General features: G+C 39.7%; 1 protein-coding gene across 1 annotated transcript in view; it reads left to right on the plus strand.

Annotated features, from left to right (window-relative positions):
- The window catches only part of LOC130579410 (connector enhancer of kinase suppressor of ras 2-like), a 163,131-nt gene that overhangs the window by 71,166 nt on the left and 74,336 nt on the right, over positions 1 to 17,629 (plus strand). Inside the window, exons 4-6 of the mRNA XM_057376192.1 lie at positions 8,523 to 8,725; positions 9,986 to 10,073; positions 16,612 to 16,653. Coding sequence (XP_057232175.1) covers positions 8,523 to 8,725; positions 9,986 to 10,073; positions 16,612 to 16,653 — 333 coding nt within the window. The remainder of the gene's footprint in view (positions 1 to 8,522; positions 8,726 to 9,985; positions 10,074 to 16,611; positions 16,654 to 17,629) is intronic.

Consider the following 17,629-nt stretch of genomic DNA (forward strand, 5'->3'; position numbering starts at 1 on the left):
CTGTGGTTCTCAGAGGGTTCTAATGGTTATGAGAGGGTTATTGTGGCCATCAGAAGGTTGTTATGGTCATGAGAAGGTTATTGTGGTTCTCAGAAGGATATTATGGTCATGAGAAGGTTATTGTGGTTCTCAGAAGGATATTATGGTCATGAGAAGGTTATTGTGGTTCTCAGAAGGTTATTATGGTCATGAGAAGGTTATTGTGGTTCTCAGAAGGTTGTTATGGTCATGAGAAGGTTATTGTGGTTCTCAGAAGGATATTATGGTCATGAGAAGGTTATTGTGGTTCTCAGAAGGATATTATGGTCATGAGGTTGTTGTGGTTGCCAGAAAGTTATTATTGTCATCAGAAGATCATTGTGGTTCTCAGGAGGTTATTATTGTCATGAGAAGTTCATTATTGTTCTCAAAAGGTTGTAATGGTCATGAGAAGGTTTTGCTATCTCGTGCTGCTTTGATATTACGGTTTTGCTCAAAAAAAATTACGTAAGAAAGCGTTAAATGCATTCTGAAACAAAGGAATATTTTTTTAAATGAGTTGAAATAAATTAAATTAAACAAAGAATTTTTTTTTAACTCCAAGGATTTGAGTGTTTTAACCCTTTAGAACATTTTCAAAGGCCCTTTTGTGTCATTAATTCAATTTCCTGAGTCATTCATTCCATTTCCTCACCCCTTTATGTGGTTTGGACCCTTGTCCCACAGCAGTGGATCCTCTCTCCCCAGACCCCTGTGCAGACCCACGTAACCAAACCAGGGAGATGTTCCAGTTTACTCAAATTTACCCAATTAGCGACAGATTTTGGCCATTACACAACAGAAATTACAGTGCTCTGTCAGGATTAGGCAGAGCACAGAGGCTTTGTGTGCTTTGCTCAGAGATCTGCAGCAAGAGCTGCGATGGGAAAGCTCCTTAGGAGGTGTTCAGGCAGGAGATCAGGATTCCTGTTAATTCCTGAGCATCTGAACCATTCCAGGGYAGAAACTGGAGCAGCCTGAGGCTGGCCCAGAGTGGGACAAGCCTTGCATAACCTGAGCTCCTTGAACAATAAATCTGCATCTCCATCTACGACCTCATCTRCTGCTTTGCTCTCCCCAGGTGCCCAATCATCTGACTCTCAAGTCTTAAACACAAATTTAACAGTTTATTTAAATACCTTATTCTGAAAAAAAAAATATCTCTTTCAGTGGTTGGTCTTACAATCCTTTTGAGTGGATTTTTCAAAGGAAAGACTATCACGTTCTAATTCTTATGTGAAGTAAAAATCACCTTTTTAGAAATAAAATACTTTCCAGGACACCTTAATTATGCTTGATTGCATTTATATATATAAATATATATTGATATATATACTTCAATGTAAATGCTACACCTTCTTCTGAAGRTAAAAAATATACAGTGCAAATGTTAATGTTAAAATATTTAATCTTAGTTYTAGATCTACTTAATTTCTCTATTTACAAGATAATAGGAAGGTGTATGGAGTGCTCAGAAGYGCCGTGACAAGTTCCCAATTACAGACTCGGGAGACAAAGAATTGTGACACAATTTGCTCCAGCAAGGGGGGATAATTATAATGGAAGGGAGAACAAGGGGGAGGAAAGCTGCACATGAAAAAGCATCGAGGTGTTTCAAATAATAGGCTCTAATTTGTATTATGATGTCGCATATTTGCATAGCATTACCRTCGTTATTAATGGGTTTTATATTTTTATTTGGATGGAATGTCACGTTCYGTGCTGTGACACTGCAGTTTAACTGAAATGATAGGCAAATGTTGTTAAAGACAGTCAATAGGATGGGTTTTATGATAAATTTATTATGTGTTTGTTCTGTGTTATTATGCTAATTTACTGATATAGATGGAGAAGAGCTTTTAAAGTAAAAGCTGAACCAAATTTGGGCAATATTTTACTGGAGTTGCATTCCCCAGCTGTGAAAATGGGAAATATTTTCCTAAAGCATCTATATTTTTCAAGACAACTATGCTAGGATTTTATACATATATAAAATACATAAATTATTGAATATGTTAGAGTGTAAACTGGGTGAACTACATCTAGCACTGTCTCCTTAGCAAAACTTACAGTTTCTTTGATTTATTTTAACTTTTTATCAGGCGTTGTCATGACTTGCATCCAATTATAACAATTGTCCCTTTTTTACCATTCAGGAAATTTTAAGATTTAAATTTCAGCCTCTAGACCTGAACTTGTGCACTAATTCACAGGATAATTAATGAAAAACTTATTTGGGCTTTTCCAAATTGCTCTTCAGATAATCAGCCTGTAAATTGTTTTTCAAGAGGAAAACCAGACACACCTGATGGAAACGTGATGCCTCACCCACTTTGACTTTATCATATTTCAGTACCTTCAGTTTGAAGTTGTATCATTAAAACAGCACAAAAATTTTAGTGGATCTACCCAAAGAAATCAAAGAAATTCTTACAGGGACCAACATTTCAAAATCAGGTTTCCACTGTGTCTTCTGTSAGGCTCTTAACCTTTAAAAACATCCCTCCAGAAAGGAAATTTTAAAGAAAAAAGTGTGTTTTGGCAGTTTTCATTCTATTTATGCGTCAGAGGTGTTTATGCTGCAATTAGGGCGTATGATTAATTTTGATTTTTGCTTTTATTATCAAAGAAGCTGCATTTGCCTGGTTTTATGAAGAGCCAACTGACACAGCAGGGAGGAGCAGGATCCCATCTGGCACCTCGTGTTTTCCCAAAGGAGAATCCCAAAGCCCAGAGCTCTTTTGGGGATTTTTCCCAGGGGTTTTTGGGCTGTGGGTGGGACAGGAGGTGGCTGTGACACCTCCAGGAGCTCCAGCCCTGGGGACCAGGAGGGAGCAGAGCATCCCCAGGGAGCTCTTCAGGTGCTCTGCTCCACAATAAATCAATTTATGGGTGATTTGAGAGTGGCTTAAACACCAGGCTGAGCTGGGGAAGATGTGCCTGGAGATGGAACTTTGAAATTCCCAAAATTGAGAGGATTCCTAAAGCTTATGCCAGAAGCACAGAAAWGGGAGTGCAGCACAAGATTCAGGTTGAGGTGTTTTCCTCGAATTTCAGTCAGTGTTTTTCCTTTCAATTCCTCAGTCAGATCTTCTGCTCTGCCCTTTTATTTCTCTTTTATTCCAGTTCAGTGAGAGCTGTAACAGTCTCCAAGTATCACCTGCAGAAAAAGCTGTGCCTGCACCCATGTGTTTCTATATATTTATAGCTGTATTTATATATATTATACTGACTACTTACATAAATGACAACAGCAAGAAAAATTACTATAATTAAAAAGAAATCAGTTTTTAAGGTAAGTTRAAGTCATTACTTATGCAATATAAACTGTTTAGCTCAAATTACATCCTGTGCCTATTAAATTTCAATGTGCATACACTATTTCTGCCTCTGCATGTCACATCACAGCAAAACAATTTCGTTAGAGCAGTACCTGTAAGAAAAAATCCTGGGGTTTTTTTCCAGAGAAGAAATAAATCCTTCATGTAGTGTAGGTATTTCTTGCTTGGCTTTTGATCTTYGGGTGCTGGTGTTTACAAAAAACTGATTAGTGCTCAGCTGTTTTTTCCTCACTATACTTGTTATTTTTTATCTTGGTTTTTTGCTACAATAATTTGGCCTATTTTATCTGAGTAGCTAACATTCTCCCAGATTGCTTTTTCTGCATAAAATCTTCCTTTGTGATGTTAGTGCTTAGCTGCAGGAAGGTGTGAGAACACCTGAAGCCACAGCTGAAAACTTTTTCATTCCACTTTTTTGAATATGTAAAAAAGTCAGGTTTTGTCAGGTAGAGAATTTGCTCAATTATTTAAAAATTATTTTAAAATGGATTATTAAAATTCCATATATTTAAATATGAAAATATATATGTAAGCATATAATTTATATATATAGACAATATAAATATATAATATATATGAAATAGAAATATATTTAAATATTTTAAAAATATATTATTTAAAAATGAAACTTCAAATCAGAATGGCCAAAATGAGTAGGCTTTTGTAGCTGGGACTGTGACACAGACACAGGGTAGGAAGGTTCATGGTGACTGTGTTTAGCCATTTCCATATTTTGGGTTTCTGACATTAAAAAGAGGCATTAAATATCTCTTTGGAGGCATATTTCMTATATTTCAGTTCCCAAAATTCTGATTTTAACTATAGGGAGTGTTAAACAGCTTCTTTCTTACATCATGTCTTTTACTCCCCACTAGGAATAACACAAGTCTGCTTCAGGTTGCTCAAAAAAAAAAGCCATTTGCTGCTGTCACCTGAATTTTACCATTTCTGACAACAGCCACCTGTTTTCTGCTCTTCAAAAAACCCGATCAAGTGTGAAAGGCCCAGAGGGGATCTGTCCTGCCTGTTCCCTCACCACCTCCAATAACCCCAACCACAGCACAGCAGCTCAGAAAGGGGAACTGGAACAACCTCAGAGAGAGCTTAAAAATGGGAGAATTAAAGGGAAAAAGTTGGAATTGAGAGCTGAGATCTGCAGGCAGGAAGCAGAGTTATCCTTCCACCCAAATCTCACTGGAGCACAGCTTCAGCTTGGCGTTTTTCTAATGATGTTCCTCCTTAATGAGCTTGTCTGTCTCTGATCTCATGCTTGTGTTTAATTTCTGCCTCCCCAAATCCTTCTTTCCAACTCCTGTCATGGAATGGGGCGTCAGGAATTGCTGAGCTCCCGTCTGAAACACGGGATCAGCCGCTGAACAAATCTGATAATCTGTGCAGCTCTTCTGAGAGCGGGCAGGTAAYGATGCTGTCAGCAGAGATACAGAAATTCTTACTGCTTGATCAGTGTTTTTATGTGGAATAACTTAAATATTGAACAGATTTACCAGTCATGCTTTTCTGTGTTCAAGGTGGCTCTTTCTGCAATGTTCCTGTCCAGGTCCCTCTTTCTGAAATGGAGCATTGGTGATTTCAGGAATCTTTCTGCTCTCATCAGACAGTTCCCTGATCCAGATTTCAGGATAATTTGACAAATTGCACGGCTGTGTGGTTCTAGACAGGCAACATCTGGGGTCGTTCTGGTAGTCAGGATTCATTCCCTGAACTTGTATATCCATTTCCACTAAAGGAGTTGTTTGATGAAAATGATGATGGAGCAACCTGCAGCATCGTGAAACAAAACCAGGGAATGGAGCAAACCTTTCTTATTTATTTTTCCCCTCTCTTGGGATGAAAAAAAACACCTCCCTGTTCTAATGGCACCCTCTTGTCCTTTTTAGAGGTTTTTTCTTTTATTTTTCTGCCTTTCTTTTTAAACAAGAAATTATTTCTAGGATTTACCRTGGGAGAAAGAAATCACCCGAATCTCCTGCCAGGAGACAGAATTTTCCAGGCTCAGGAGCATCATTTCCATGGCGTGGCTCGCAATAACAGCACATATTTTAAGGCAGGGAGAGCAGAATGTGTGGCTGTGAAAGCTGGAGCCTGGCCTGGCAGCTGTGAGCATGATTTATCCTGGCAGCCCCRAGATTCTCTCAGTTACACCACCAAGAGGAGATGCCTCCAGGACTCAGAGGGGATTTGGGCACTGGCACTGCCATCTCTACACCATGAGGCTCCTCACCTGCTTAATTATTGCCAGAAACTGCAGTTCTTTATTTTCAGGCATCAATTCTTTGTTTTCAGGCATGTCCACTGAATGGAAATCGGTGAAATTTAAATTTGGGGGGATTTGAGCCACTTCCTGGCTCTTTTCTCCTCTGGAACAATCTCCTCTATCCCCATCACCTTGGCTGCTGTCTCAGGATGCACAAAAGGTGCCACAGCTTCCTTCAATCCTTTAGGAAAGTCCTGACACTGTGGGGTTTGGTGGCACCAGAGCATCAGGATGAGGGGATTCTTTTAAAGTTTATTTTTAACCGCCTTTTCCCCATTTGGTAGCTGATCACAGTTATTTGGTTTAAAAATTAAAATCTTGCATTTAAATAGGCTTCCATCTRGAACAGCCCACTGTCTCTGTCTTCTATAAAGGCCTTGATTTATGGTCACTTTTATAATATTTTCATTTTTTCCCCTTTATTGTGCCTCACTCAGTCTCAGGTAAACCACGGACTTGCATCAGCACTTTTATTGAGCTGCAAAATTTCCTTTCATCTCCTGATTATCTTTATGGATACGTTTTATCTACGCWTTGCTGCAGTTTAAATTTTATATTGATATTAATTGAGGCTGTCATTGGCGTGTAAGCAATAAACTTCAAGATAAAGTGAAGAAGAACTTGCTCCCTGGGTGGTTTTCCTCACACACATTTCCTGCTCAGCCCTCTGTGTTTTCCAGTGACTGGAGAAGATCTCTCTGGCTGATTACCCTTGCTGGGATCTAAAATATCCTCTGGTATTTATAGATTCAGTGGTCAAACCCTGTCCTTTCCTGCTTAACTTCTTTTAAAAGCAAAGTGACAGGTTTCCAGAGCTTTTATGCAATAACCAATTATTGGGAGGGTTGGTTTTTAGGTTTTTTTTGGGGGGTTTTTTTTGTTTGTTTGTTTGTTTGTTTGATTTTTCTGCTTGCTTCCACAGGAATGAGCAACCAGGAGGATCTAGTTCATCATCCTGGTAATGTGCTGCTGAGTGTGCAGAATGAAACTCGTTCTGAGGGGAAACCAGACCCTGCCCAGCTGGTTGAGAGCTGGAAAAGGCATCCCCGTGCTCCCATTTGGTCATCAGCTTGGCAGGGGTGCAAGGCGAGAGAAAAAATAGGGCAGGGGAGAGGATTCCTTCAGTGCTTTAATAAAAGCAAGATTAGATGTGATATTAAAAAGATGACACACTAATATCAAACGCAGCTTGCTCTTTAAACTTTTCCAAAAGAGAATGACTTTAGTGCTGCTGTTGCTACTGTGCAGTGTTGGTTCTGGGATGAGAGTTGAGAGTTTTTACTCGTTTGTAGCAATTTAGTCTTGAAGTGGAAGGTCTGGACCCCACTGACTGATCACAGTGCTTTAGGTGTGATATAAAAATGAAGTTAATTCTCTCCCTGGCATTTAAATCTCATTTTTGATAGCATTTACTCATTCTTCATGGATTTCCTTCCAAGCTGGAATCAAGGCCTTGATTTATTTCTCAGAGTGAACTCTGACAGGGAGAGTGGCTGGCAGGGAAGGTGCTGACAAAGTCCAGCTGTCCAAGGTCCAAACCACTTCAGTGAGTGTTTGTTTGTGCTCTGTTTGCCTTCCACACAATCTCAGTTTATAAGCTTGTTATTGCTCACCATATTTTCCTTTTCTGGTGTTGAAAATTATTATTTCTAGTACAAATATCCATGTTAACATCCATCAAGAAGAGCATTCTTTGCAGTTCTTTCTTCTCTGCTTTGAGGAAGAAGTTTAGGCACAAATATTACTGTGATTTTCATGATCAGTCATCCTCTGTAACAACAAGCATGGTTGAAGTTAATAGTGGGCAATCAGTTCAGACTCTGAGAGTTAAATTTGGTTTAATTTGGCTTAAATGCTYGTTAAATTCTTTCACATCCCACATCCTGTGGGGGCTGCGAGAAATCAGGGTTCAGTTCAGTGTGTTTGAGACTTTCTGTGTGAATTTGAATGATTTCATTATTTGAGCTGAGATATTTCTGGGTTTGTTGTCTGGGTCTAAGTGGGGAATAGGTTTGGTGATAGAAGAAYTGAGACATGGATGGATGGAGGGGTGGATGGAGGGATAGATGGATGGATGGAGGAACGTGGATAAAGGGAAGAGAAATTTGTGTTTGGAAACCTTTAATGGGATTCAACCCTTCTCCTCCCATCAGAACTGGAACAATGGACAAAAATCAACTCAGAGCTGTTCAACACAAACCCCTGTCCCAGTCTGGGGTCTCTGAGCCCCGAGCAGCTGTTCCCACACATTCTGTCCTCAGACCCTTCCCCAGCAGCCGTGGGGAGCAGGAGCAGTGTCTGTGCATCCTTTGCCCGTTCAGGTGGGACAGCGGCTCCCCAGGGCCAGGAGAGGCTGTTCCTGTGCAATCCCCTCAGCAGGGCCSTGCACCCCTTCATTCCCGGCTCACAGGGAGGGGAAGGAGTGTTCTGCTCACCTGAGGGTGCTCTGGGTGCTGGGACAGGGCAGGGGGTGACAGGCAGAGAGGGGACAGTGCTCACCTCACCTGCATCTCTCAAAAATGGAACAGAAACGGAGACTCTGCCCATGGGATCCTTTCTGCTTTTGTCCTTTCYGCACACCAGAAATGCCGTATTTTTAAYGAGCAGTACAAAGGMAATCTGGAGTTATTTGAAAGCTCCTATTTTTCCAGAAAAAATGAGAGCTTCTGATATCATGCCCAAAATCCTGTGGGCCATGGCAGTACCCATGGGAGCAGTGCTGGGTGCTGGTGACAGCAGAGGTTGTGTCACAGTCTGGGTTCCTCCTGCATGTCCCAAATTGAGCTCTCCACATTTTGATCTCACCCCAAACACTCCCACGATGTTCCCATCACAGTTTGCTCCACGCATCTCACCACACACCCCATCCCTCTTCTTCTCTCCCTCAGAATTACGGTTTGGAGACTGAAAACCTGAGGACTCTGTCCCACAAGCTGAACGCCTCAGCCAAGAACCTGCAGAATTTCATCACGGGTCGGAGGAGGAGCGGCCACTAYGACGGCAGAGCCTCCCGACGGCTGCCAAACGATTTCCTTACCTCTGTAGTTGACCTGATTGGTGCTGCCAAGAATTTACTTGCCTGGCTGGACAGGTAATGAACTGCTCTGAGAACGATTCTTTGGGGAGTTTTGGGTTTGTTCTTTCTTTGTCTCTTTCTTTCTTTGTCTCGTACTCTTTTATTCTCATATTAAAATGGCAGGTCTGGAATTATAGCTCAAAATTTTTACAAATTTGTCAAATATTGGAGGTAAAATTTAGTACCTTTGTCTGCCAGGAGAGTGTTTTCTTTTGCTTTAGTTACCTTTTGAGATTATTTCAGTGGGATTTCGTGTGAAATGAATATTTCTGTGCTGTTCTCACTGCAGCAATTGGTAACATTATCAAATAACTCAGAATGAAGGGCAAGGAAGAGAGGTTTGTGGAGTTTGAGCTGCCTTTCAGCCATCAAAAAGACACAAAAAAGTTACAGTTGAGCAAATCAGTTAAAAGTATTCAAAATAAATTATAGAACTTGCTTAGTCTGAAAATTAAATGTTCTTATTGCAGATTTTAGCAGGAGTAGGCTGGATGTTGTTGGGTAGAGGTGTGTTGGTTACTGCTCAACTTTACATTTATGAGCTGAGAATTCGATTAAAAGCMTCTCTGCGACTGTGGCAAGGCAGAAATCAAAACACAAAACGGCACCAAAGCRTTTAGGGCTCGTTTCCCTTTGGAGCTGTAGCAGTGAATAGCTTTATCAGGAATCTGGCTGCTCAGGAATGTATAAATGGCACCTTGGAAATCCCAGYGAGAGTGAATCACCCTCCTTCACGGCGTTTGTGTAATCCCAGTGACATCTCCCTAACCCAGTGCCAGCAGTCGTGTTCTCTCCGGCTATGACCTTGTCAGCTCTTATCAATTCAAACGGGGTCAGATTCAGGCAGAATTTGGGATTCTTCTGAAGAAGATCTGAGTGTGCAGGAAGCTGTGAGTGAGGAGGAATCGCTTTGCTCTCGGAATTAAGGCGCTGATTGCTGCCGAGCAGTGATGTCACTCACACCAGAAATGCCACATTTTTAATGAGCAGTACAAAGGAAATCTGGAGTTGTTTGAAAGCTCCTATTTCTGCTGTTCAGAAAAATGAGAGCTTCTGATGTCATGCCCAAAATCCAGTTTACATCCTGCCAGCATCTTTTCTTGTTTCAAAGGTAACTGTGTTGTGACTTTATTACAAAAGTTGTGCYGCTTGCTGCTGGAGATTAAAATGATTTGGCATTTCTGTGGTGAGAACTGATCCCTGTATTACATTTATCTGCTTATGGGGTAAGTTATGRTCCCTAATTCTGTATAAACCTGTCCCTCCCTATCACAGGTCTCCGTTTGTCAGCATGACAGAATATTCACTGCTGAAAAACAACATTGTTCAACTGTGCCTGGAACTCACAACCATTGTGCAACAGGTAGGAGTGGCTCTTCTGTTCTGATTTCACATCACTGCCTAAAAACTGCAATAGGAAAAAGACTATTTCTATAGTGTAAAAAAATTTATTTGCTTATAAATTTTTATTTGTAAATTTTATCATAAAAAGCTTTTACATCACTAGAAAAGTTGTTATAGTACTACCTCTCTGTTCTTTCCTTATTCTCTGGGAGTGACAGGAAGRTTTTTGGACTTTGGTGATCCTCCTGGCTAGACTGAAGGATGGTGGGAAGTTAAAAATAATCCACTTTGCTCTTGAGTAGACAATTTCATGTTGGGTGATYTGCCACCATGCAAGTGTCAAACAAAGGAATAAAGCCACAGTGGGGGACAGCTTAACTGCTGCTAACAGGGTATTCCAGATTAAAACAGGAATGATCCAAAACCTCTCAGGGACAGGTTCTTAAAACTCATACAAATATATCCAGAATCTGCCCTGWGGCTTCTCCACTGAAAAGAGAGCCAGGGGTGTGGGAGTTGTTTAGGGATGAACACAAAATATTCATAACATTAAACAGAACAAATACAGAACAGGTAAGAGCAGCGTGTTACCATCACTGACACTCATCAGGAAATTGTAATATGGGACAGGCCACAAGCACATAAAATAATGGATCTGGTCCTTAATTCTATATAATATATGGAGTCACAGGATGTTCTGAATTGGAAGGGACCCACCAGAATCATCAAATCCAACACAGACACCCCAACAATCCYACCCTGTGCATCCCTGGGAGCATTTTCCAAATGTTCCTTGAGCTCAGGCTTGGTGCTCTGACCYCAATAATATCATATAATAWTATAATAACARTCTCTGGCACTGTCTGCCCCTGAAGTAAGACACGAGGTGACACACAGGTACTGAAAGACKGAGGGCAAATTAGTTTTACAAATATTTGCAGTGAGCTTCTCCCCTTGTGAGTGGATAAAATATTGATGAGACAAAAGGGTGTTATTGGTGCATGTGGAGAGGTCAGAGGGCAGGCAAGGCTGATTTGGAATGAAGGAAAAGAGAAAGAGGAAGGAGGAAAAGCAAGAAGAAAGCTCAGACAAAGCTCCAGTTTTGTAGGACTTTAGGCTGGGCCTGTTTCCAACACAGGGGACTCCTCTGCCTTCTTCTGTCCTGTGCTGCCACAATTCCCTCCCAGCAGACCAACCCCAGAATTCACTTCATTTCAAATGCTTTTTGGAGTAGTAGTTCTGAAAACCCCTTTTTCCCCCTCCTTTTCAATTTTATTTCAGTTCTTGGAGAGAAAGAACTACAGCTTATAAATATGTCATTGTATTTTACACTACTATCCTTAATTTATAATATTCAGCTTTATTCCTCCTGGAAATCTTGTCCTTTATGCATTTTTGCAGCACAAAACAAAGMTCCTTTTTCCCTTTTCTCAGTTTAGAAACCCCTATGTCGGCATTTCATTATTTATGTATCTTTATTAAGCTTTCTCTTACAAGGTGCTTATGGCACCAGGCTATTTTTGATTTACAGACTAAGCAAAACGAACTTCTCTACAGTATAAAAAGTTCAGATTCTGAGTCTGTCCTTCAGCTGATATTGCACTTTGTTTGGGTGAGTTTGATTTCTCCCTGTGGTCCAGGTGAAAATRGGGTAATTTTGAATTTCTGTCTCCMCTTCTGTCRTTCAYRTCYCTGATTTTGGCAGATGAAATCCTGTTCTCCTCCACCMAACAAGAGTTTGGTTCTGTTTTTTCCAGTTCTTCGACTCCAGTCCCAAAGCTGTCCTCCTTCTGACAACTTGAAAACAATCTTTTAGCATAAATTCCAGGACATTCCAAGATGAAAAATGTTTAGTTAATTCTTCAGGTTACAAATCAAGTTTTGTCTTTACCTTATTTTCAGATCTGGCTTGTTTGCTACTCRTCTATTAAGATCTTTTTATGTTATATTAAACTTTTAGCACCASAAAGAGCAGATAAAACCAAATCAGTCAGAGAGAAAGACAGCTTTGCTGTCACTAAATCTGAGGAAAATTGACCTTAATGTGTGAAAACAKAAATGTCTCACCTAAACCAGAACTGCAGGCTCAGCTGCAGGCTGAAATGTGAATTGAAAGGCAGAACTAATAGAAACCTGGAGCTCAGATYCTTTCAGATACCCCTTGTTTTATGAATTGTACACATTTTAAATACCTAATCCAGTCAGTGTGAAAGTAGCAGTGAAGGGTACGGATTTGGCACATTAAGTGAGGAATGTCTTCAATGTTTTCTGCAAAATAAACATTTCGTGGGCATAACCTGGAGCTGCCACTCCAGGTGAATTTTCTTAACAGGAGACCTTGCCCTGTAACCTCAGTTTAATWTAGAAACTGCTTATGAATCTCCATGGATGTCCTGTATGATCTGAGGGACATAACCTCAGATCAAATTTATTTTAATGCATTATTATTTGCATACCACATAAATGCTATGATGAAGAGTCACTGTTTAACTTTAAACAGCATTTTCTCATGATGGCTAAAACAAAACCTTATTCTCTAATTTTAGAGGAGTTTTACAGTTCTCCATYTGTGTTTGGAAATGCACTTTATTCTGCTCAGTTTTCTTAACCCYTTTTGATCACYTTCAYCAAGCTTYTMTRAAAGAATTGTGTTATGSAGARAGCTGCAGAAATWTCCTGATTTTGAGGTGCAATGTCCCATCAGAATGTGTTTATAACACACAAAAAAGCATGTTAGAACAGGGCATTGAGATGTTTGAGCTTGCTGACTTCMCTTTGAGTCACAGCTCCAATTTSAAGGTGCACTCACTCTCCTCRCTGYTCTCAGAARGAATCCACCAAATTTGGGTTTTGTMATCCTCTAGCACCRAGGCTGCCCCGAGGSAAAGAYAACTGGAGCAACTGGGGAAGAATAGGTTTGAATTTTTGTTCATAAAACATAGCCATTGGTGAATTTTTCATGGAGTAGGAAGAGTTCCCCAGCCCTAGTGGCAGCTGGGTTTTAATTTTTCCTCATCATGTCAAAGATGTTTAAACCTGAGGCAGATGTTTTGGATGCACTCATTAACCTGCAGGGACAAACTTCCTCTCAACAAAAAGTGGCTGTGCCTTACCAAAGGATGCCAGCACCACTCAGCCTTTTTCTGACAAAACCCAAACAAAATTTTGCTTTTTCTCCCCTTTATTACTGTCTAATTAACCTCACTGAGACAAATTCAAACCCCTTATAATGGATTTTTGCCCTATTTTTAGTCAAATACTGTGTTTAGGACGAAGCATGGCTTTTCCTGTGTTGGAAAGAGATTTGGAAAGTGCTGCAATTAACAGCAATTGTTGTTTCTTAGTAAATTCCTGTACCTGGAGTAACTTTTAAATGATCCTCCCCTGAGCAGGTGGTTGGGCCAGATAACCTCCAGAGGTCCCTTCCACCCAAGTTATTCCGTGATTCAGCAGCTGCCATGCAAACCCTGGCTGTTATTTTCAGTTTGAACTTTGCAGACTTCAGCTTTCAGCCCCTCAATCTTATTTTGCTTGCATTTGCTAAAGAACATTTTATCAAACATCTGTTCACTCTTTTCTAAAAATAGGTTATGGTCAAGTCTCTACCTTGGAACCAAAATCAGTCAGTTCAGTGTATTTGCCATTCTACATTTGCCTAATTTCAGAACAATCTCTTTCTTTTCAAGGTTTGAATTTCAGAAATATTTAATTTTATGCATGTAAACAATGTATTTTGAAATGTCACTTTGTCGTCTCCACCACTCAAAGATGGATGTAGGACTTTCCAGCAGTGCTGTGGTGAGAAATGTCACTCAGCTGGCATTTTAAGTTTAATTTCTCTTTCAGAGGAATTAAACTTAAAAGTTCTCTACCAAGAGAATTTTAAGTTCTTTCCAAGCTCTCTTTAAGTTTTTAAGAGAATTTAAAACCTCAGGTTCTCTTAATAACTTACAGAGTTTTAAAGTTTTTAAATTCTCTTCCAAGCTGCTCCTTTATAGGATCTGAGTTTCTTTTCAGTAGTTGACTAAACTCACACAGTTGTATTGAACTAAGTTAATGAACTAAATATTTTACTTTTTTTATGCATTAGTTAACTGTCCTCAAGAGCTCACCATAAAACATTCTTTATGGTATCTGCAAATTTCTGTGGTGCTTGCATTTTTTCCTTCTTTCAGAATTAGAAATTAAAATTTTGATCAGAGTGTGGGTGAGTCCCACTGACCTTTTCTCGTGATGAATATTCAAAAGAGAAATTTCACTTTGTCAGGGAGACAAAGGTGGTTTGCCCCTCTCAAACATGGGGTGTTCAGGACAGTGCTGTCCTTGCCTGGTTTGCAATATTGCTGCTCTGACTGGTTTTGTAATTCCTGTATTTTATCCTTTTAGAGAGGGGAAATAAAACAGTCACTGATTTTTTATTTTTTTTTAAAGTTATTTTAAACTCTGAGAAGAAACATTTTTATCCTGTCATCTTGCTATCAGAGAATGWAGAAAGAATGGGACTGTAACCATTATTTATTTTCTAAGAAAAATAGATCAACATTCTATAAATGGTAGTCCTGGAAGATTATATTTTTAATGAGATCCCTCGTGCATTACTATGTATCAGRGAAAAATAAATCAGAAGAATATTGTGACCTACATATTTTAATACTTTAGTATAACATTGCAAGTGCTTTTAACCTCTCAGTTAAACTAGTCTGATGTACTTAAAAAAAAAGTCACTATGCATCTATTCTGGAAGGAATCCCAAAGCCATTAACATTTTTCATGCTAATGTAATCTTGAATGTGCAACATAAGTACAGCTAACATTAATTCTGCTCTACAAAACAGTAAAATTCAAGTTTTACTACACAAAATTCTTCTGTTCTTTGACCTGAAGTAATTAAGTTTGTTGGAAGGGAGGCTCTCATTGTATTTCTAGCACAGAAATTAAAGGAATAATTTAGAAAGGAGCATTAGCTCTGGAAGCCCTGCTGYGATGGTTTTGTTCTCCTGGCACGTGGAGGGTTAAAAGGAGATGGCAGAGGAGCTGTTTGAAGTGTGCAAAACTTGTAAGGAAAACTGCCTTGGGCATTGCCAGCCAAACTGACTAATTGAATTCTTTTTTGTGCTGCAGAAAATAACAGTGTGAACAGAGGGAACATCAAAGGCATCCTTGACCATGAAATGCTAATATGAATCCTTCTGTGTTCCACGGTGCTCCCAATCTTCTGATTTTGACTTCCTCATTCTGCAGTGAATATTCCTTAAACTGTAGCCACTTAGAAATCAATTTCTCCACGGAAGCAGCAATCCTCCAAAATAAATATTGACCTTCAGAGCAGAGGGAGGGGCTGAGAGCTCCGAGCAGCTGTCCCAGATGGGCTTGGGGACAATATCCTCGAAGGGACACCCAAGGGATGAGGTTTGGGAGCTGGGTAAGAGCAGCCAAAGGTTTGGGATGCTGGAAAAAGGGAGCAGAGAGTGCCCAGAGGGTGTCCCTGCCCAAAACTGAGYGTCCAGAGCAAAGGGAATGAGTGCTTTGGAGTTGTTTTATGGGAGATCTGAAGTAATTAACTCCTGCTGCTAATTTAGGATCCAGTAAAAAGAGGAAATYWTGAGAACTGTAGGGARTYTTAAGCTGCTTGAAGGGATATCWCAGAATATTCTGAGTTGGAAGGGACCCACAARGTTYATGAARTCCATAGAGAGATCMAAACCCCARCCTTGGTGYTGCCATCACCAYGYTCTGGCCAGCTGGGGCAATCTCAGGTCACTTGAAAGGATCTTTCAGGTTTTCAGTGATTTAAATTGTACTTGAAGGTGTATTCAAGGAAAAAAAACTAAATAACGAAGACAATTTTTTAAATTTGCTCTGTAAAAAGCCTTTCCAATGTGCAATAGCACTTGGAGAAGGATTTAGCAATTTCCCAACATAACAAGGGGAGAGGGAGCCTGGCTGGGGACTGAACCAAGACTTGGTGGGATTGTTCTGGTCTCACTCTGCCTGGAAGAGTAATTTTCTGTATTTTTCTTTTTATTTCATGCTTTAGCAGAATATAACTTGAGATCTGGAGTGGTGCTTGGCAGRAGGAGGTGGGGCAGGGCTGCAGGGGATGGTTAAAACAACCTCACCATGGCTGTGTCCCCATTCCCAGAGGGAACTTTCCGAGGGAAATTTCAAACATTAATAAACAATAGAGGCAGGAATCYCTTTTAGCAGCTCCTAGGGTTTGTTTCATGAAACAAAAGCAACATTTTAGCCCCAAAATAAGCAACATTTTAGCGCTGTAATAGCACTAAATCAAAAAGCAAGGTAAAGGTGTAGTGACACTGAAATTATGGAGTGATGAGATTGATTATTCTTAGATGTATTCAATATTCTTAGTATTTATCTATTTCTGATAACTGAAATAGGAAAATGACTGCTYTAAAAGTAACAAGGCTTAAACTAATCAAGAAGTTCAGGAATATGCAAGAGATTGTTAACAGCATAAACCCTTCTTTCATTTCTTAATAGAAAATGTAATGTGACATTCATTTAATTAGTTTTGTTCTGTCTTTTTTTTTCAGGATTGTACGGTGTATGAAACAGAAAATAAAATTCTTCATGTGGTAAGTAATTCTAGTTTGGTATTCTCTGATCCTACCCCACACATTTAAATGATTTCTTTCACAAAAAAAATAAGGTTGTCATAGGAAAATACAGTTCCTTACTCTTTGGCATAATTTCTGATGATTTTTACCAGTTGCTAAAAGTTAAATTTCCCCGCAGTAATGCTCTCTTTTATGACTGCAGTTAATTACCAATACACAATTATTGGTTTAGGTTGTTTGAGGAGCTGCACAGTATTCTKTACAGTTAATATTCCCACCAGGATTTCTGGTGTGGAATTCCAGCCATCCCAGCCCAGACCTGGGGCATCACTGGCTGTCAGACTGAGCATTCTGTGCCTTCAGAGCCCAAAAAATTCTGAATGACAAAATCTTATTCAAGATTATTGATTAGATATTGGCCTTTCWGTTCAAATAATTCATATTTTCCTGGTAGCAGCACTTCAAACCTGTACTGACACCGAGATAGAGTTAAAGCCTGTGGAGAAAGGGAACTCTCAAAGGATTTACAAGTTCAGATAAGCTTTTGACAAGCTCTGCCCAAGTGCCTGACTCTTTTTTCCTTTTTTTTTCCAAGCCTTTTGCACATACTCTGCTTCCAGCGGGGATTAAAATCTGTCATAAAACATTGATGTGCTGTTAAATTTAGAAAGCGTGCAGTGACTTTCAGGGGGGAAGAAAAAAAAAAAGCTTACTATTGCAAACCTGGGCATGAATAGAACCTTTAAAAGCACCTGAAACCTTCTGGGATTTGGAGTGTGTATATACACACACAAATATACATATTTATGTATAAAAATATCTTTTAGCCCAAAATTCTAACTGTGGCAGGGACACCTTCCACAGACCAGGCTGATTTGATTGAAAACTTCTCGTTTATTTTACGGAAAACTTATTTTCATGAGACAACTCTTGAGCTAAAGCATTACAGTAAAAGCAGTGAGTGTTCTCTCTAGGATTTAATCTGCATCCAGTC

This window comes from Malurus melanocephalus, unplaced genomic scaffold (assembly GCF_030028575.1).
Source record: "Malurus melanocephalus ecotype Western Australia unplaced genomic scaffold, MMel_1.1 scaffold_272, whole genome shotgun sequence".
In the NCBI taxonomy this organism is placed as follows: domain Eukaryota; kingdom Metazoa; phylum Chordata; class Aves; order Passeriformes; family Maluridae; genus Malurus; species Malurus melanocephalus.